At 50.0% G+C, this 20,222-nt stretch overlaps 2 protein-coding genes and 1 long non-coding RNA gene across 4 annotated transcripts in view; 1 reads left to right on the forward strand and 2 right to left on the reverse strand.

Moving 5' to 3' along the window:
• The window catches only part of LOC124085315 (uncharacterized), a 31,753-nt gene extending 23,479 nt beyond the window's left edge, over window positions 1–8,274 (forward strand). The window contains exons 4-7 of one of the 2 annotated variants that reach the window (XR_006849408.2): window positions 1,264–1,378; window positions 6,357–6,511; window positions 7,553–7,650; window positions 8,029–8,274. This is a non-coding gene — a long non-coding RNA (uncharacterized LOC124085315). Of the gene's footprint in view, window positions 1–1,263; window positions 1,548–6,356; window positions 6,512–7,552; window positions 7,651–8,028 lie in introns of those variants that run through there. The other variant, XR_006849410.1, reaches the window with a different exon arrangement.
• Window positions 3,781–6,004, reverse strand: LOC124085311 (protein ALEX). Its single transcript, XM_046432893.1, has one exon. The coding sequence runs from the start codon at window positions 5,887–5,889 to the stop codon at window positions 3,781–3,783; it is 2,109 nt and encodes a 702-aa protein (XP_046288849.1). The 5' UTR covers window positions 5,890–6,004.
• A 9,836-nt stretch (window positions 8,275–18,110) lies between the features above and the next one.
• On the reverse strand, window positions 18,111–19,294 carry LOC124085314 (neuroendocrine secretory protein 55). The gene has a single exon (XM_046432902.2). It carries the CDS (start codon window positions 18,880–18,882, stop codon window positions 18,148–18,150), a length of 735 nt encoding a protein of 244 aa, XP_046288858.1. The 5' UTR covers window positions 18,883–19,294; the 3' UTR covers window positions 18,111–18,147.
• Between the last annotated feature and the right edge of the window lie 928 nt (window positions 19,295–20,222).

Consider the following 20,222-nt stretch of genomic DNA (forward strand, 5'->3'; position numbering starts at 1 on the left):
GTTTTTGGTAAGCATTATGGTATCTGAAATAGAAACCTCAGGTCCTTTACTTACCTTTGAAGTCTCTGAAAAAAAGTCCCTGATATTTTTTCTTTTTTTATTTGACCATGAAATGGGGTCCTATTATGTTTTTATTGCCCAGAACTGTTTCAAAGGACTAATGTGCCTAGATAGAAGACTTTTAAAAATGTAAAATGCAATCTGAAAGTGTTATTATTATCATTACTAGTCACCAACAATATTGAGAACAGTGAGATTTTCACTTTCAAGTCAGGAGGGGATGTACAGAAAGGAGATAGCACTAATTCTCTTTGCTTAAAACCAGTTTTTCATGGTGGAAAATGTGGGAAAATTTAAAAAATTAAGCTATCCATATGAAAAAAATATTTATTATTATTATTTATTATTATTTTTATTGTTATTTATTTATTATTTTTATTTATGGGGATTTAGATTTTAAAAAGCAGGACAGAATTTCAGCCTCTGAGAAGCATGGATACTATTGGGGGAGAGAGAGAAGGGAAAATAATAAAGATCTCTTTAACTCTAAAATTTTGTAACCTGATAAGCCATGCCTTTCCCTCTGCACCAAACAGCTCAGTGGAGGCATTCTAAATATGGGAAATAGCTGTATTAAAAAAAAAAAAAGAAAGAAAAAGTAAGAATGCTTCTACAAGGTGGGCCGCACATCACTGTTGCACCTGGCAACATAAATAAATTATCATACAATTAATTGTGATTCACTGCATAAAGTGTCCTAGCAGAATGGCCATAATTATATATAGCATTTGCCTGTACAATTTTAATAAATGCAGCAGAACTGAAGAAACTGATCTAGTAGCCCTCTTCAATTCTTAAAACAAGGAGTCACTTCTGAATGAAGTTAAACAAGAAAAACAAAAAAAAGTGTAGCCCACCAAAATTATTTAAAAAGGCAACAAAACATGGAAATAATGTATTATCAGATAGAAACCAACAAAATGTTATTGGTTTCTATCTTTTTAACATTCTTTGTAATGAGGGTAAGGTATTTGGGCAATAAAAATAGGAAGCATATGCACGTAAACAACACATTTTTAAAGCAATGGATGAATATGAATGGCACAAAGTAGAAACCATGTCAAAAGATGACACCTGACCTGCATTTTCAGTGGTAGGAATGTGTGGATGTCTTGTTTCACGTGTTGGGACTAGAAATTTAGCAAAAAGTTCTTATCCTAAGTTTAACTAAGTCTTTATTCTTCCTCTTTGCTCTCTCCTCAGTCAATAACTCAGGCCCAGATGGGATACCTCTCTTGTCACTTCAGCAAGATGAAGCCAGCCTGCTGGGAAAGTAGCCTGGTTTGACAAGCTACACTGCTATGGTTTCAGGAAGCAGGTAACACAGGCCAGCTTTGGCCCAACGTATATCAGCTTGTTTTCTGTACAATGCTATATCCCAACTTGCTTGACTACCAAGACCCAAGGAGCAAAAGTATCCTAACATTTTTCCTTCTTATGTTTAATTTTTTTCCCCTGAAGACAAATTAAAGAGGAGTAAAGGGAAACTTCTAAAATTTTTAATTCCTGACCCCAGATATGAACAGTTTGCTGCAGGATTGATGGTTGCATAATGGTATGAGCCCCCATTCTTGAGAGGACAGCTTAGTGAAGATTTGCTAGGAAGAAGCTTAATTTCTCAAATATGGCAACTGAGGCTCCAACATGTAAGGGACATTGTCAATTTGCCAAGTAGGGGTCAGGTGGGCACCATCACTTGGATCTCCTATCTGTAACCAGTTGTGTCCCTCCCTCCTCCCAGTTCACAAGTTTGCTTCCCAGAACTAAGCTTGAAATATCGAAGTGGGTCTGTAATGGCAAAATCAGTACACTGTCATTGAAGGTTCTGTGGCTTTGGGATATCTGAAATTTCAAACTACTTCCTTTTTATGTTTTTGGGTGAATGATAATGTCATTGTTTCCCCAGGAAGGCATAAATAAGATGATAACATGGAAAACTGTGATTTGCAGGAGACACATAACAGCAGCACAGTTATGTCAATACTGTCATTAATAAAAACCATCACATATTTTAAAATATTTAACAAACAAATGTAGCACAGCATGAGAAATTGTGATCTTGAAATCCCTTGAAAGGTCTTAGTAAACACAAAAGTTGATTATGGAGCTTTACTTTTCAAATTTCATTTAAGTCACAGATTCAGACCAGTGTTAACTGATGCTTTACTTAACTGTGGCAAAAAGAGTTAATATCCCAGATTTGACATAAGTTGTCTGCAGTGGAGGGAAGGGCCTGTAGAGGGATGGGGGCACTGAGAGCTGGGGAAAGGTGGAGCGGGGGAGGTGAGGGCCTCCAGAAGCATTCTTCTAGATGATAGTATTTTAAGTTTAATCAACAAGACCCTTTTATTTATTTATTTATTTATTCAAAGCCTATTGGCAGAAGACCTTACCTGTAAGCCTTTTGCCCCCAGCTAAAGCTGCTTGAAAAAATTCACATGCAAACACATATCATAAGTCATAGTCACAGTTTTCCATACTTTGTCCACATACTTAAAATGCATTTGGAACATTTAATTTTTTTTTTTAAATTTTAATTGTATTTCAACACAAGACATTCCACTCCCAACACCAACTCCCATTTTTTTAAACCAAGCCCCTCCTACTGTATTCCTTGTATAAGTGTAAATGATTGGCTTACCTCGGGCTCTTCGCTAGTAAAAATAATTATATCATATTTTAAAAACATAGCCACGCCCACCCCCTCAGAACCAGTCCCTTGTGGTTTTGGATCTGGACTTGCCAACAGTGGGTTGTGTTCCCCCCGCCCCCTCCAGCCTCCCACCAGGTAAGGAGAGTGTGTGGAGAATACAGAAATTATGTTTGCAGCCCCAGAGCCCCAGATACCTGTGTGTCTGGTTTTTCAACCGTAAAGGCGGGAGGGTTTGGCGAACGAATGAGAAGTGAGGAAACGCTTAGCGCAAAGGGAAAAAGAGAGAAAGACATACAGGAAAAAGGTTATGGAGGCCCGCGAGAAGCGACCCCTCTTCCCCCGGCCAGCGGCCCAGCGCATTACCCAGGATGCCCCGCCACCTCTCCCTGCATTTTCGCGCCGCTCGCTGCAGAGCGACCGCGCACAGGTACCACTGGAGTGCGTGAACACGGAAAGTTTTTGCCCGCGCCATGGCGCAAATCACAAGACAGCCTGTTCTCAGGTACAAGTACACAGTCGGCGGGTAATTTGGGGGTGCTGGGGATGGGAACTGGGGAACACTTGAGCGTAACATGCACAGGCGGACACAAAATATGGACACCAACACACACCAACAACAAGCTGACTGAGTCAAAGCAGCCGTGCCAGGCGAGGCGGGGACGCGCCTTCCCCAATGACCCCAGCCCACCATGACCCCAACCAACATAGCCAGGGGAGACCAGAGGCCCCTCCCCGGCAGTTCCTGGCTCACCTGAAGCCCCCGCCTGTCCAGCTTACGGTCGCTGGCGCTGGCGCTGGCCTCTCCAGCCGGAAACGACCCCCAGTGTCGCTCGGCTTCACTTTTCTCCCTGGAGGGCACATACTTCGGCCACCCGAACCCACCCAAATCCCTCCCGCTCCCAGGGCAAAGTTAGGGTCCCTCCCTTGAACTTCTAGCAGGATCTTCCCGCCTTTGTCCGGACCCCTCCTCCCACTGTTGAGCCCCAAAACCCACCGGGCAACCCTGCCACCCCCTCCCCGGGTACCCTGGCGGCCCTGCTGCCCACAGGCAGAGTCCGCCGCATTACCTAGAAGCAGCAGGCGGTGTGTACACATGTAACCCATCTTCTCGCCCTGAAGTTGCTTGTCGATGAGCTTGCTGCGTTTCTTCGCTGCGCGCTTCTGGGCGCGCATCTCAATGGCTTCTTTGCGTATCTGTCTGCGCTTCTCTGCCAGAGATACCTTCTTGACCTTGGTGGGGCTCGTGGCAGCTTTGGGCTGGGGACTCTCAGAAAGACCGAAGCAGCCTCCGAAGGCTTGCACGAGGAAGTTGCGGAGTAAGTTGCGCCGGGGCTTTCGGCGACGGCGATTTCGGCGCTGCAACCACTGGAAGCAGCCGGAGGTCCCATCTTCGGACTCATCGCTGGAGGAATCGTCGTCGCCGATTGCCTCCTCCTCGTACCTGCTGCAGCCTCGGCCACGCTCAGCCCTAACCTGCCAGGCAGACGCCCGAGTAGGCCGCGGAGTAGGCGGGTCAGCAGCCTGGATCTCGGGGCTGGGGGGTCTAAGGTGATGGAGATTGCGTCTGGCCCCTGAGACATAGCCGGCAGTGGCTGCCCGGGCTGCAGCGGCTGCCCGGGCGGCAGCGGCTGCTCTGGCGGCAGGAGGGATACGGGCTGCAGTGACTGCCCTGGGGATTGGTTTTGCTGGGGCAGCAGGGACTCTCCTGGCACCAGGATCTTTTGGGGCGACAGAAGCTGCCCCGGTGCCCGGATCTGCTGGGGTGACAGGGGCTCCCTGGACATCTGGATCAGTTGGGGCTCCCTGGGCGGCATCTTTTTCAGCTGGGGCTCCCTCGGCGGCATCTTTTTCAGCTGGGGCTCCCTCGGCGGCATCTTTTTCAGCTGGGATGGCGGGAGCTGTCCCGGCGTCTTGATCGGCTGGGGCGACCGGGGCTCCCCCGGCATCTGGATCAACTGGGGCTCCCTGGGCGGTGTCGGAAGCGGCTGGAACGGCAGGGTCTGCCCCGGCATCAGGATCTGCTGGCGTGGCAGGGTCTGCCCCAGCGTCCGGATCGACTGGGGCGTCAGGGTCTGCCCCGGCGTCAGGGTCTGCCCCGGCGTCTGCATCTGCTGAGGCTGCAGGGGCTGCTCCGGTGTCAGGATCCGCTGGGTCGGCAGGGTCTGCCCGGATGTCGGGATCGGGATCGGCTGAGGCGGTAGGGGATCCGTCCCCTGGAGAGGGGACTTTTCCTTCCTCCGCAGCAGCGGTAGCCGAGCCTCCTTCCATCTCGGCTGCTTCTCCCTCAACTGGGGGTCTCTCTGCTCGCTCTCTCTTATCTGGGGCTCCGGAGACCTCGATGGGCGGGCCGTCATTCGCGATTGGGGGGCTGTCCATGTTGACGGGAGCGTCGTCGACCCCAATGGGGGCGCTGCCAATCTCGAGCGGGGGTCCGGAGATCTCCATCGGGGGGCTATCGACTGCGAAGTTAGAAGCAGGTCTGATAGCTTCTCCGGCTGGGCTGCCGATGGCGCCTGGGACCCAGAGGGGTGGCGCGTTTGCGGAGGGAGCGAGGCTGACCGCACTCGGGACCGCGATTGCCGTGAACTGGCTGCCACCGACGACTTGTGGGATAACTCGGGGGAGCCCGGGAGGTGGGCTGTCATCCCCAAATGCTTCTCTATCAAGCTCAAATGGCATAGTCTCCTCAGGGGGAGGGCTATATCCTCCTCTGAAGCCAGCATTTGCAGGCTGGAGGACTCTGGGCTCCTCTGGAGGAGCTCCAGGGACCCTTGCACCTGGGCCTCCCGGAGCAAGGTCTGGGACCTGCAAGAGAGGTTGGCTGCAGACTCCCTGGGTAGGCTGGTCAAACTCAAAGGGCATAGCTTCTTCTGGTGGAGGACTGTATCCTCCCAGGCCTGGTCTTTCACCCCTGAAGGTTCCGGGCTCCATGAGTGCTGGGCTGAAGGCCTCGAGGCCTGCAGGGGGCCCAATGGGGAACCCAGGCTGCTCCTGGGTAGGCCAGAAACCTCCCAAGCTGGGCTGCTCGACCTCGAAGGGCATGGCTTCCTCAGGAGGTGGGCTGTAGCCTCCGCTTGCTCTGGCTTCCTCGAAGGTCTGGTTGAGGCCCTGGAAGTTAGGCCTGGAGACTTCTGGGGGTCCACAGGCCTCGTCACTCTCGGTGGGGATGGGCTCATTGTGAGGCGATTGGGTCTCCATCTCTTCGGCTGGGCTAGGCCCAGCACCGGGGGCAGCTGCCCCTGGGGCCTCCAAGGGTGGTTGCTCGGGCTGTTCCCCGTTTTCAGGGGGGATATTGCGTTGTCCTGACATATTATTGCCGTCGAGGCGGTTGCGCATGCCCATAACACGGTGGCGGTCTCTTAAAATATATTGGGGCTCCGTAAGACGGAGCACCCAACCAAACTAGGGTCAAAAATTATTTTCAAAAATATCAAAGTACTAGTTGGAAAGTTCTCCAACCTTATTTTCCAACCCTTATGAGGTTGGGGACTCAGAACCTGGAATCCCTGACCATGGCAGAAGCAACTCAGTTCTTGCTGGTGGAGTCTTGACTCCTTCCTGGTCACTTTTATCCCCTCAGGCTGTCCCCTGGCCAGCCACCCCTTGGCCTACCCTTGTGCCCTCTTCTCTTTCAATGCTCCAGGCCAGCTCCGCCTGCTTGGATATGAGGAGCGTGCCGATTCGGTCCGAAAATCGCCAGTTGCGCGCTCTCTCTGCCACCAGAGGACGCCGGTCCCGGTGAAGAGCTGGATCCGACTCCAGGAGACCGCTTCAGGCTTCAGCAGCCCCGGACTTTGGGTAAGGGGGCTGATGAGCGCAGGCCTCGCAGGGATGTTTTGGCTCCTTCCTCTCCTCTCCCTGACTGATTTGGAGTCTTTCTCCTCGCTTCTCCCTTGGCCAGAGAGAAAGCGCTCCTGCGTTGCAGGACACGTGACGCAAGACGTGGGCCTCGGGATGCTGGAGTACAGGAGCTGAAACCCTCCCTCCCCAACTGATTCTCGGGGGGGGGGGGAGGGACTGCAGGAGGGTTTGTATCACCCCAGAATACCTTTGAACCCCTTAGCTGAACCCCCAGTCCCAGGCAGCCACAGATCTTGAGCTCCAAGTACGGAGAATGAGGCTGCAGATGTCTGGGAAGGGGGTATTAATGAGCGCATCGGAATGCGACAGGTGGTCGTGAGCCCACCAGAGGGGTGGAGAGGAGATGTGGATGAGGGGCTGGGAAGTGCGAACACATCATTTGTTTTGAAGACGTTCTAGGTTACTTTCTGCTGCTTTTGCAGCTTTTGTTTGTCGTTTGCCGAGACTGGCTCCGGTAAAGCACTTAAATATCCCCCAACCCCATCACGCTTTTGGGGTTTCCGGCAGTGGCCTCGGGTGGCGCAGGCAGGATTCTCCAGTTTATGTGGATGGTGACGCAGGGGAATAAAAGAGGGTCTTAAACGTGCATGACAGAGAATCTAGCAAAGCCCCCTAGGTGGAAGCTGCAGCCGCAATGATGGGGAAGATGGTGCGGGGCGCACAGTGAGACCCTACCCAGCTCAGGCCTTAGACTTCCGCATCCCGGGAAAGGGTTAAAAAGGGTTTTTGTAGAGGTTTATGGCCAATTTAGGGTGGTCTCAAAGACTAGAAAACGCTACGCGCACCTAATCCACGGTTTCTCAACTGAGCCGCGCCGGCAACGGCGGCAGCGATGCGCTGATTCCGGCTTCGGGCGCCAGCTACAGCTGGCTGCAGGGTCGGTCCGCCAGTACCTCTAATCAATCTCTAGCCCCCTGCCAGTCCCTCTCCTTCCGGGTATGATCCTAGAACACTCGCTTTACTTTTCCACTGTTGTAGTTTGCCGAGGTGGCACTAAGCGCGGCCACAAACCCAGCGCTCGCCCGCAGAGCTGCGCGCCCCTTCCGGAACCACGGTGGACTCCAAACCCACAGAGGGTAAATAACCACATCACCTGGTGGGCTCGATGCATGAACACACACTGCTTTGGGTCTGGCGTCTGCAGAGGGATTTGAGTCTGGGGGGAAATTGCCGCTCCTAGATCACGTAAAACCCGGCACGCACGCATCGTGGTCAGTCTCACTAGCAGGTGACAGGGATTTTCAAACCTCCTTCAGTTGCAAGAGTAGGTGGGCAGCGGGCAGGTGATCACCTTGCCTGCAGAATTCGTGGCGGAGGGATGCCAGATGAGTGTTACGCGAGGTGGGCTGCGGCAAGAAAGGCGCGCGGCACAGATCGCGGTACACGCGCCTCAGGCAGAGGAGCTACTGCACGGTCTGGTTCCGCTAAGTTTAATGTATCCTTCTTTGAACCAGGGTACCACCGCCACGGCACACTATTGCCCCTCTGTACCACCATCCACGTGGCCGCGCTGCACGGAGGAAAGCTGACAAAGTCGGCCTGTAGGTAACGTTTGGGGTTTCCCAAGGGCATAATGCCTCAGCTCGGTGGGTCTACACACTTCCTGATGGCAAGACTGAACTTTGGTTCAAAGTTTGGCCAACTACCCTCATGGTCGATGGATTAAGCATTTAAGGATCCACTGAATGGGCCCACTGGGTACCAACAAGCAACTCACTCCCCTACGACCCCAACACCGGGTCAGCTATTGGGCTGGGGTCACGCCAATCAAGGCTGCCTGGCGAATGAGCAGGGGGCGTCGGACCGGAAACCGGATATGGGTGGGAGGTCCAATAGGGGGCGCCGCGTTGGAACGCCCAAAGAGGTTGTGCTGTTGGGGTGGTTGGAAGCGGTTGGTGGGCGGGCGTACAGCGGCCAGGCCTGGAAGGCCACGAGGATCGCTAGCGCCGTGGGGTCAGTCTTTCTGATGCCACAAGTCGCAAAGGCCGAGTGAGGAGGTCGGGGGCTCCCAGGGGCCAACCTTTGGGTTCGCTAATGGCGGTAGCCTAGCCTACCCAACAGAGGGACCGCTGCCGAGGCGAGGCGAACACACTGAAGATTTCCAGGGCCTGGAGGTAGTGGGCCAGGACCCTGGGGAGAGAGCTTACTGCCCCGATGCAGAGGAGCAGTCCAGGATGAATAAGGAGTTGAGGCCCCAGGGATGCTGAGCCCTGCACAAGTGGAAGGTCAGTAGACGTTGGGGTTGGAGCCCCAGCGAAGCTGAGATGGGGACTCCAAAGGGATGGTTTGGTCTCGCCACACCTTGCGCCCACTTCCAGAGCACCATTCATGGAAAAACGGATTCAAGGTCTCATTGGCCTGTGGGGCCCCTTTGTTCCACATTCTTTCTTGTATCATGGTTCTTTGCTAGGGGAGTACCTTGAGAGGATAAAGATTGGGCAGATACCAGTCCCTCCTCCTAAGATACAGAGGAACATACAAATGAAAGAAAAGATCTTTAATTAAAGGAACCTTGAAAGTCGTGATGGCAAAAATGGCGTTTCAAATGGGTTCTGTGGAAGGACAAACACCTTAGCTATGAATAGAAGGGGGCGGGGTTACGTTTGCCTATTAGGAACAAAGGATCCAATGGTAGGAAACTTGGAGCATGGCTGGGTAAACAGAACAGGCCACTTTTGATTGCCAATCTGAGTTTATGCTGTCTACCTTTCTTCTAAATTTCAGACCTTTCCTCCCAAATAATGGGCTGTTAAAAATCTTCACCAGGCTGCCCATATTGGAGGAGTAGTGAGAGAGAAGGCAGGGCAAACTGGATTAGATCTCTCTCAGGATGCCATGAAGCACCCAAGCAAATACCTTTGAGGCTGTTTTATTAGAAGATGAAAAGGCATTGAAAGTTTTTTTGTCCTACAAGTGAGGAATTGAGCCAAGTTTTAGTAAAGGTAGAAGCAATGTGGAAACTGGGCCTGATGAAGAGAACAAAGGAAAGGAGTCATGCACCCAGGAGGCTGAGGGTGCCCCTGACTGTTAAGGGAGAGACCCAGACACAATGAAAGAATTAGGAAGGCACTTAAGAGGAACACAAAAGGTGAAGAAGTCAAAGATGGGCATTGGGATGATGGGATATTGGGAGTAGGACAAGAAAGTGAGGGGAGGACCTGGAGAGGAGTTAGTAAAGATGGTGGGTTGGTAAAGATGGTGGAACCAATTCGATTTCAGACATGGCAGAGATGAAAAAGGATGTGGCAGTCTGGTGGAGATTTTTAACAACCCATTATTTGGAAGAAAGGATCTGAAGTTTAGAAGAAAGGTGGAGAACCATAAACTCAGATTGGCAATCAATCTTCCTAGAATTTGAGATCACTGGATCAGAGAAAACTGTCCAGGGAAGAAATATATTTGGTGATAGAACAGTTGGAGAATTGGACAGGAAAAAGGGAGATAGTCCAGGAGAAAGCAGGGAAGGTTCAGATGGAGATGTGGGACCACTCCAAGGGAAGGGGTTTTAGAACCAGTGAGCAAACCTAGTTCGTGATTTCTCAGCCTCTGCACTGGTGACAGATATTTGGATGTGGGTAACTGCTGTGGTGACTGTCCTGTGTATTGCAATTTGCTGAACAGCATCCCTAGCCTCTACCCACTAGATGCCAGTAGCATCCCCTTAGTTGTAGCAACCAAAAATGTCTCCAGACTTTGCCAAATATCCTCTGGGGTGCAAAATCACCCCTGGTTGAAAATACTGTTATAAGCTGAGAAGGAACCCATAGACTCAATTTTAAGATAGATTAGTATCAGGAAGAAAAAATCGCAATATTTAAACCTGAAAGTCCCCCCCCCCGTTTTTTTTACTCTTGTTTATTTTTCTATAGAGACTCTCAGAATTTGAAAACCCCAGATTAACTGGATAAGTGGGGGCTGAGAGCTGAAAAACTTAATGCATATCAGTAGTAGGGCTTGAGAGACCCCAGAAGTGTGGGCAGATGTTTGAGGACCTGTCAAGACAGCTGGGTGACCTGGCTAAAGAGACCTGAGGAAACTGGTATGGTAAGAACTGGCTGATCTGCAAGTGGATTGACTAGGGGTCCCCTTGACCAGTTGTCTGTCTGATGATTCTGCTTAGGATTGGTGATCTTGCTGGCAACCCTACTGGGGTCATTGTTTTTAGAGCCAAAGGACCTTAAATGTATATTTCCAATTCCAAATGGATTTGCATCAGGTAAAGATAAATTTTTGAGATATATTAATAGGAATGAGGAAGTAAAGGCTGCTAATGGGTTCATGCAGCTAAGGAAGAGTAAGTCAAGAAGGCTAGTGTCCAAAAAAGGCTGAGGAGGGATGAAGGACAAGAGCTGTGGCCTGGTCCAAATGGGGAACTCGCTAGATTGAAGGACTGCATGAGATGGTGTGTGGATTAGAGGAGAAACTGGTTTGTTATCAAAGTCCAGGTGACAGTCTCTGGAAACTGTAGATTGTCTATATTTGATGAATTATAAAGAAATGGAAAATGGTACTCACGTTCTCATTAAACTGCATTTCTGAAGAAAGTTAAATCTTCAGTCCAGGAGGCTTGGGTGGCAAATCAGTGGCTTTTTGTAATAAGTAACCCTAAATGGAAAAAGGTGTTTCCCCACTGTCTGGCTTTCCTAGGTGTGTCCTGGCACCATTACCACCTGTTAGCCCTCTGTAATACCCTGGGCTTCCCAAACTTAATCTCTGTTCATGCCTGTGTGTGATATATATTATAATTAACAATTAATTGTGTTCATACTTATATTTTCGGCTTCCTATTCATTGCCAAAAGTACAAGGCACATCTAAGTTTTAAGTAGCTGTCAGCTTTTTTGGTTCATTCCTATAGCCAAGAAAGAGCATGCCAAGTAGAAAAGGGTCCCTTGAGAGGAACAGGGCAGGAGGGGAGAGAGGCTTCTCTGAAGCCCACTCATATTAGTTGTCATTGGGCTTCTTTAAAATAAGAAAAAGGAGGCGGAAAGATAATTTAGGCAGCTACTAAGTTCCTCAGTCTTCCAGTGACAAAGGTTTTCTGTGTGCTGAGTAGCAATAAGACTTTGAAGCTGTTCAATTAATTACTGTTCAATTAAGACTGCTGCTGCTATCCCTTGCCTTCCCAGCATCTCTGCTAGCCTTGGCCGGCGGAGGCAGCAGCAGCAGCAGCATACTGCTTGCTGTCTGCAGAAGGGGCTGTGTGACCAGGCTGTTTGAGGCAAATGCCAAATAAAGGAAAGATGCCTCCAGTGGATGAGGCCAGATACTGGGTTGGGGCAGATGCACAGCTGATGATAAAGGTAGTGAAAACAGTATTTATGCAAACACTTCATCTGCCTGGATGAAAAACCCCCACCATAAATTCAGACCCCCTCACTTAGCGGCCCTCTTCACAGAAGGGCCATCAAATTCTGCCTCAGTTGGGCATGCTACTGTCACCTGACCACCTGTGCCTGTGCAGTAAGGTCCACACATATTCTTTTGTCACCTGAACTGTGTGTGGATTGCTTCTCCAGACCAGATGATGATGCAGCAGAGTTTTTAGGGGAGACATAGACATTCCAGAAAAGATGACTGGCACCATAGGAAGGCAACCAAAAGGAGGAAGGGCAGAGGTAGGGGGTGGGCATGGGGGGGTGGGAGGAATCCTGGAAGATAAATTTGGCTTTAGTGGAAGCTCTATTTAAAGTTTCTGTAATCTGTGGTGGAAATTCCAGGCACCCTGGGGGCTTCTGGGCACCAAATGCTATTTGGATTTAAGGGGAATGGTATATTTCACCTTCTCATACAACCTCAATTACCCAAAACAGATTTTTCTAATGAATCTAATTGGGACAGCAACATAAGCCAGGACACTCTGAAACCAGCGCTCTCCTAGGGTAGTGAGGTGGGGGGAGTGTGCTTGTCAAGGTTGGTTGTCAGCCTTGTGGGCATGTGCCCCTTACATCCTTCAAGTTTGAGAGTAGGGGCCTCAAAACCAGCCCTTCCTGACCCAAAAGCCAAGGTTTAGGGTTTGAATTATAAAACAGGGTTCCTAGATTTTAAGTCTGTGTTTGGTCACATTTAAGATACTTTTATGAAAACTTCCCTGCATCTATGCAATCTTCAGAGACTGAACCCAGGGGTGCTCACCACTGATGCACATCCCAGATCTTTTTATTTTTCAGGCAGGGTCTCCCTAAGTTGTTTAGGGCCTTGCTAAGTTGCTGAGGCCTGCCTTGACTTTGTGATCCTCCTGCCTCAGCCTCCCTAGCAGCATGCACAACTGTGCCCCACCCAGGTGAGATCTTAAGACATTGAAAGGAGACAGAACTTAAGGATGGCTAATCTGAAATCCTCATTAATGGCTTTCTAATGTCTTTGGCTATTAAAAATGTTCTTCCTAATGTTGAACCCATCTATGCCTGGCTGCACCTTGTCTGATCCCCTTGCCACCAGGTATTTGAAGCCTGCCATATTTGAAAGTGCCCAAACCTTTATCTCCCCAAGTCTCTCTTTATTCTTTCATACAACTTTTTATAGCCTTAAAATGTACTGGCTTTGCCCCCTACCCCATTTCTAAATGTACTCGTTCTGCCCACATCCTTCCTGCTTTTTCTCTCTGTGATCCCCCAAACCTTTTCCTCTGTCTTCTTCAAATGTGTCCCCACATTACTGCCACTACCTACCCTCTGTCCACAGCCTGAGTTTACCCTTGCCTCTCTGATAGCTGTGTCCCTGGCTAATTTGTAACACACTCACCCTAAAATAGGCCCATAGAATAAACACCCAGACCTTGCCCACACTTGAAGCTGGAAGGCAGCCTCTCAGTTCACCCAGAATAGTCTGCAGACGGAGGGTGCCATGGCGCCAGCTCCTCTTGGGTGTCCTGCCTCTGCTGGCTGAGCAGTGTCAACAGGTGACAGTGGCTCTGCAGTGCAGACTCTTGGCCTTGAAGGAACTAAGTCACTAGACTTTTACTCTGGCCTTCCTGCCATGTGAATTAACGGGCACTACCCTTGGCCCAGCGCATCAGGGGGCTTCTGAAAACAAAACTTTGATTTTTTTTTTTTTTTTAAAGAAAACAAATACTGGGGAAAATTCATCAAATTTTGTAAGTGGGGGAGATGTTTGCTTTGTTTATCCCATGCACTTGCAATAGAGCCAGATTTGGCTTGTGTGTGTGTGTAATGTGCACACAAAAAAAAAAAAAGAAAGAAAGAAAGAAAAAGAAAAAAAGGCTTAGCTATTGCCAGATCCCACAGTACATAAACAGGAGCATAGTGTATCTGTGATATTAAAATTTTATGGTAAGGGGACAACTTGGAAAAAAAAGTGGTTGAGAAAATACCTGGGAGGGAAAAGGTTGTGTTTACGCCATTTTCCAGGTCAAGCCTAATCAGGACACTTAAACTATTACCAAATAATGTCTTCAAGGCTGTAGACACTTGTGTTCCCGCAGCATGCCACCTTTCCAGGTGTCCCTGTCCTGCTACAGCACCTACACGGTGCTTGCATTCTTCTGCCTGCTTTGCAAAGCCTGTTTCCAGACTAAGGTCCAGGAGAGAAGGGGCATGTGCACGTGTACACACACACACACACACACACACACACACACACACAAAGGCTGCTCAGTAGGATGGCCAGTTTTTTCTCAGTTTAGGTATTGTACACAGTAGAATTTTGCATTCTTTTCCCTGCTCCTTTAAAATATTTTTGCCACTAGTTGAAAAGCAGATTTGATAAAACTGATTAGATCAGGCACATACTCCCCCCACCCCCTACCCCAAAAAAAGATTTCTTCACAGCTGGTGCTTTCTGTTTGATCAACTTTTGAAATTCTGGGCTCCATTAGTGCTAAAATCACTGATGGAATCAAATTGAACAATCTAGGCTTCTATCAACCTGTACACATTTGGATCTGAAAGGGATAAAGGAACATTTCATTTAAGTAGTTTATTTTAGAAGAAACTGAGGCAGAGGGGTGCTGGGTACGACCTAAGCCACTGGGCAGGACCAGGACTAAAGCAGCCTGGGCTAGCCCAGCACCTTTTGCTTTTTGTTTAGATCCCACTGACTAGGTTTGGGGATTCAAGATTTAGGAAATAGAGTCATTAGTGTCAAAACCCCACAGCAGGACAAGAAATTCCATCTCTCATTCTGGAACATGGGGATTAAAGATGTAATTTGAGCATCTCCTCCCCGTTGCTGGGCAGTATTTTAGAGGAGGGCAGTACTTGCTGGCATATGACATCATTGGCCTCTGGAAGCTAATTTGATTTTAGTGATTTGTTTTTTGTGATAGGTCACCTTCCTGTTAAGATGCTTTCCCCACACCGTGATTTCTGCTCAGTTTCCTCTTAATGGCTTCCCTCTTATTGAAGAGCAGCGGTAATACAGATAAATTAAGAAAAACTCATGCAGTTGTTTTTTTTTAAATTCATTCTTACCAAGTTTCAGCTTTCTTCCTTGTTAACCCTTCTCTCACAGCTGCTAACAATGAAGGCTGACAGCTGAAGAGCTGTGAGCAGTTCCAGCGGAAAAAAGCTCCAGTGCATTAAAGAAACATCATCTTAGAACTTAATGCCAAACTTTAAAATTATCATTTCTGATAAACATAGATTAATAGTTTTGTTTACAAACTTTTAGATGTAAACTTACATTATCAGGTTTTGACACAACACATTTGAACATTGCTACATAAATTTCCATTGCAAACGAATTCAATTAGAAGAGCACCTTCTCCCCTCCAAGCAGAATTTCCATTAAGCAAATGATTAATGTAATAAAGGAAAAAAATCCTGAATGTTGGGATGTACCATCATATTTAACTAGCTTTATTCTGTCCGTGTTCCCCTTCCCTCTCTCTCCATTAGAAATATTTGGGGCGGCACTTGGCATCTGGTCAACTAGAAGTTCTCTTTTGAGAGCCTGTCCTCACCCAGCAGACCCTACCTGTGTGGAAGGGTCCATTCAAATGCTAACCTGCACTTACCAGGGTGAGACAAAGGGCCAGCTGGGAGACTAGTGAGTTGGGAATGTTTGGAGAACTTGCTAGAAATGTCTCTGGAAAAGGAATCCTAGTGCCAAAAGTGGGCTTCGAGTGTGTGTTTAGCAAAAGCCTCTTCCTATAGTGGGTTGTGTGGGCTTCCACCCCCCTGGTTGGTATACTTCTTGGTTGCTTTGTTTGGTCCAAATGGCTTTTTTACCCTGAAAAGGCAGTGGAAGAGAAGAAGGGTGGGGGAGGGGACTGAGGGGGGATGTTTGCGGTGGTTAACAGATTTTCACAATTGGGTAGTAATTCATGGATCTTCTACTTTGACTTGGATAGCTTATGAAAAATATTGTCTGAAAGATGCAATCCTAAATTGGGGACCGGCCACCCATGTATGAACCTGGTGCATTGCTTAGAGTTAAGGAAGCCAGCATCCCTGCCCACCCTCCCCCCTTTCTTTTTAAATCAGAACAAGACTTATGTAAAGCATGAGCTAGGCACCAAAGACCTTTTGAAAATTAATTCATTCCACAAACAGGCAACATGCTAATTTAGCGAATGAAAAAACTACCTCTGCAGAGAAACATGTCACCCTAGACTACCCAAACTGTGAACATAGCTCCCACCTTAGAAAGGAGGCAAAGCCGAACAGAACTCCTGGCTTCTCTTGCCTGTTAACTAGAGCCCTTTGTTTGGCGAATTCAGGCTACTAAGTCATTATCAGATGAAAAGCACATAAATATCACCATAATTGTTTATGTTAAATAAAAAATTTCAACTTAGGGAGAGTTCCATTTATCCTAGGCAATTTCATATTTTCAAGACAAAAGCAGGGCACCGTGGCCCTTCTGCGGGTACTCGGAATCCCTCAGACTTCTGATATCAACATACTGCCAAAGTAAATCCTTGCAAACAAACTGCCTTCCCGATCTGGCGTCATTAGTCAGCCCTGCATAACCAAATTGTGGGGCTGCGATGCCTTCCCAGGGCAGAGGTTCTGGAAGGAAAACCACTTAAAAAGAGTTTTCCTTCTAGCAGTATCCCTTTTCTTACATTTCACAAGCCATCAAAACGCTTTATTTCCCCGCAAATGATTCCTATTAGAATCACTCAAGCCCGTGCAAGAGCAGACGCACGCGCGCACGCCAAAAAAGAAAAAAGAAAAAAAAAACCAGTCTCCAAATCAGGTGAAATTTTATAAATACGTGTCACTTATTAATCCCCCCACCCACAAACACACCCCGACAGGAGAGAAAGGCATACCAAGGTGTGTTGCCAGATTGCCGCGGCGATCACCGGGGTAATTTCCCCCAGGTTACAAATTCCAAACTTAGCTCTACCCGATCAAAAATGGCCGGAGCGCGCCGCCTCTCCTCCCCAAAGGCTGCCGAAGCCGCCAGCCCCTGCCCCTCTCAACGCCCAAGGACTGGCGTGCCGATCCAATACCTTTCCCCAACTTGGCTAGGACCACGCTCTTTGGGGACGCATTGTACGATGAAGATAGACGCGACCCCCCCCCCCCACTCCAGCCTGTTCCTTTTTCCGCTTTACCTTCCCTCTCGCGACCACCTCGCGGATCTCAGCCCTTCTCTCCCGCTTCTAGGGCCATGCGCAAAGAGCCTAGGACCTCTCCAGACAAGCTGTGCCCAGCACCGCCGTCTTCCAGCTGAGCCAAAAGATTGGAGATACCCCGACGTGACCAAGCCGGCGCTACCTACCCTGGGAGCCCATAGGAACACCCCCAAAGACCCCTGCATCTCCACTGCCTGCCCTCCAAGTACCAGTACTCGCCGGAAGGTGCGGTCAGCGGAGAAATTGACTCTGGGGCGCACAGCAGGTGCGCACGCTCTTTTCCAAGATCTCCGGTCCCGCTAGCGCTTGAAGGCAGGCGGTGGTGTCTAAGACTGGAGCACCGCAGAAGGGGGGACACAGGCGCCGAGGTCCCAGGGCTCCAAATTGGCAGCCCTGGGACCTGGGTTCCAGGCTCCGAGCCTGTTAGGCGCGGTGAGCGCCTGCGACTTCCCTCCGGAGCCGGCAGTCTCCGGAGTTTTCGCCCAATCCCATTCTGGTTACTTTTCTCACATTGCAACAGTGTCGCTACTGCGCGGCAGCTCCTGAATCCGGAAAGTTGGCGCGCGCACCTCCGAACCACATTTCGGGCGCCCGCCAAAGCCAACTTGTTTGACACTAATCTTTCTAGAAGGGAAAAAAAAACGCTTAAAACAAGTTACTTACCACTGTCCTTTCGGTGCGCAGCTTGAAACCTGGGGTGCGCTCAGTATTCAGTCACCCGTTCGGCACCCTCGGAGACCTCAGGTTGTCTCCAGCGAGGCGCAAGGAGTTCCCCGCTGTCAAACAAGCCTTAGACCACCGGGGCGGTCCCAGCACATTGGGAAGATCTGGGAGCACTTGTCTCCTCACCCTGACCCTCCGTTCTGGTACTAGCCTGCTCTCTTCCCACCTTGCCCCTAAGCTGGCTTTTCCTTCTCTCTCCCTTCCTCCCCGCAGCACCCACACTGCCCTCAGGTTCCCCAGTTTAGCCTTGTGCAACTAACCTGAATCCATGAAAACAAGGAGAATCTGGACGACGTCCTCCATTAGTGACGCCGGATGGGGATGGGTCCCCTTCTGGAAGGGGACTCCGGGGACCTGTCGCGGCGGGTGGGCTTTCTTGGCTTGCAGCGGCGCTGCTGCTTCTTCTCCTTGGGTTCTTCAGACTCTTCGGGGTCCCTCGTATCCTTGTCCTCAGGCTCGGGCTCCTCCCCCTCGCTGGGGCTCTCCGACTCCTCAGTGGTGGGCTGCGCGAGACTTGGGGAGGCGTCGGAGCTTTGCAACTTCAGAGCCTGCAGACGCTGGGTGAGAGATTGGTTGAAGGTGGAGCCCTTGGGCACTGCGGGGCCGCGCTCGTCTTCCGGCTCGGTCTCGGGCTCAGAGGCGGGGGCGGTCTCAGGCTCGGTCTCGAAGTCGGTCTCAGACTCGATTTCGGACTCGGTCTCGGTCTCGGTTTCGTAGAACTCTTCCTCGTACTCTAGGCACTCGGGGAGAGACAGCTCAAGCTCTGCCTCCTCGTGCTCGTGGTCAGATTCCGATTCGGGGGAATCGGGGTATACCTGGGCGCTGGAGCGATGGTGGGCGTTAAGGAAGCTCCGGCGCTGTTGGGCGGCCGCGCGCTGCTGGGCGCGGGCGTTGGAGGTGGCAAGGGCGCGGAGGAGCGCGATGGAGCAGGAGAGCCAGAGGAGAGCGGTGGCTGCCCGGCGGCCTATGGGCGGGCACAGGTCGTTGTAATTATGGCGAGCTCGGCGCCACTGCTGAGCCCGGGACCTCCGATCCATCCTCTTAGGCGCACAACGAGAAACCAACGCGCCCTCTGGCTCTGCAGAGAGCGGCTCCGATGCGCATTGGCTGCTGCAGCCGAAAAAAGTGCACCTTCCGAGGTGAGAAGCTGGGTCCGGAGGTCCCACTTCTACCTCGGGTGTGAGGAGAAAAACCGAAGCACCTACCTTCCTGACCACTTAAGAACTTTCTAAAGCTCCGCGCCTCTGCTTGCCTCTCCAAGCCAAAAGAAAGAATGGGAAAGGGGAAGAAAAAGGTCCGTCTCCTCCCAGGCTCCTCTCGCTAAGTCTAAGACTGCAGTCTAAGACCCGGGAGAGGTGCCTCCGCTGGTCCTCTCGCCTGGGAGAGGAAAGAGGAGACTGAGGCGAGGAGAGATGGGGCGGTGAGGATCTGCGAAGTTGCGCGCCCGGAGTTCTGCCGGGCATGTGCAGTAGAGAGGTGGGGGCCGCCTCCCCGCGAGCTGCTCTGTGGCGCGGAGCTGGTGGCGCAGACCCTAGTGGGCCGGCAGGTGGCAGGAGGGAACCTTGTTTGAAAGGATTTGGGCAAAGCAATGGGCGGGGGGCCTGATGAGTACCAACCCTTGAACCACCAAGCAGGCGAGCTAGCCACAGGTTGGAGGACTTGGGTAGCTGGGTCTGGATTCTTCTTGGGGTCAGCCCCTCTCCCCACCTTCTCAATGAAGTGAGCATAACCTTTGAGCAGCTAAAAACCAGACCGCAAAAGTGCAAATTTCGGGGCGGTTGGGGGGCCAGGAATGAGGGGCCATACGTGAGTATTAATGATCCAGCCCCAGGCATTTTCCAAGGGCTTAATAGTTTGAGGATGGTAACCTCAGGCAGTCATTAATCATGAAACCACCTTTGGCAGATCTGTTGTAGTGACTATAATTAGAGAAGCTTCCAGAAAATGTACACTCTGTGCAGTCTGAAATGGCTAGTTACTTCATGGACAAATGAATCTCTTCCTTAAGAAAGCTTCCCCCACTCCACCCACCCACTGCCGCAGTCTGTAGACCCATGGTTGGCTCCTGGTGAGCTGTCCAGGGAAGGTGTTCTGGATCACTAAATGAGGGAAGGCTTTCCTGCACTCTTGGTCAGTCTATACAACCAGTTCTTTGTCCCTGAGGTCCTCTTCAGGGAGCTATCAGATATCAGAATCCTCACTGGATACCCCTTAGAATTCATTCAACAAATACTCATTGAGTGCTCAGAACATGTCAAGCTCTTGTAGGTGCCAAAGGCAGAGTAGCAAATAATAAAAGTCTTGTATTAAAGAGAGGATATTGAGGATTGATATGCTATTAATCAGAATATTAATAAATCATTCAGAATCCCTTCTT

The sequence above is a fragment of the Marmota monax genome, unplaced genomic scaffold, assembly GCF_021218885.2.
Source record: "Marmota monax isolate L192 unplaced genomic scaffold, Marmota_monax_Labrador192_F-V1.1 WCK01_AAM20220418_F8-fsc00014, whole genome shotgun sequence".
NCBI classification, from domain to species: Eukaryota; Metazoa; Chordata; class Mammalia; order Rodentia; family Sciuridae; genus Marmota; species Marmota monax.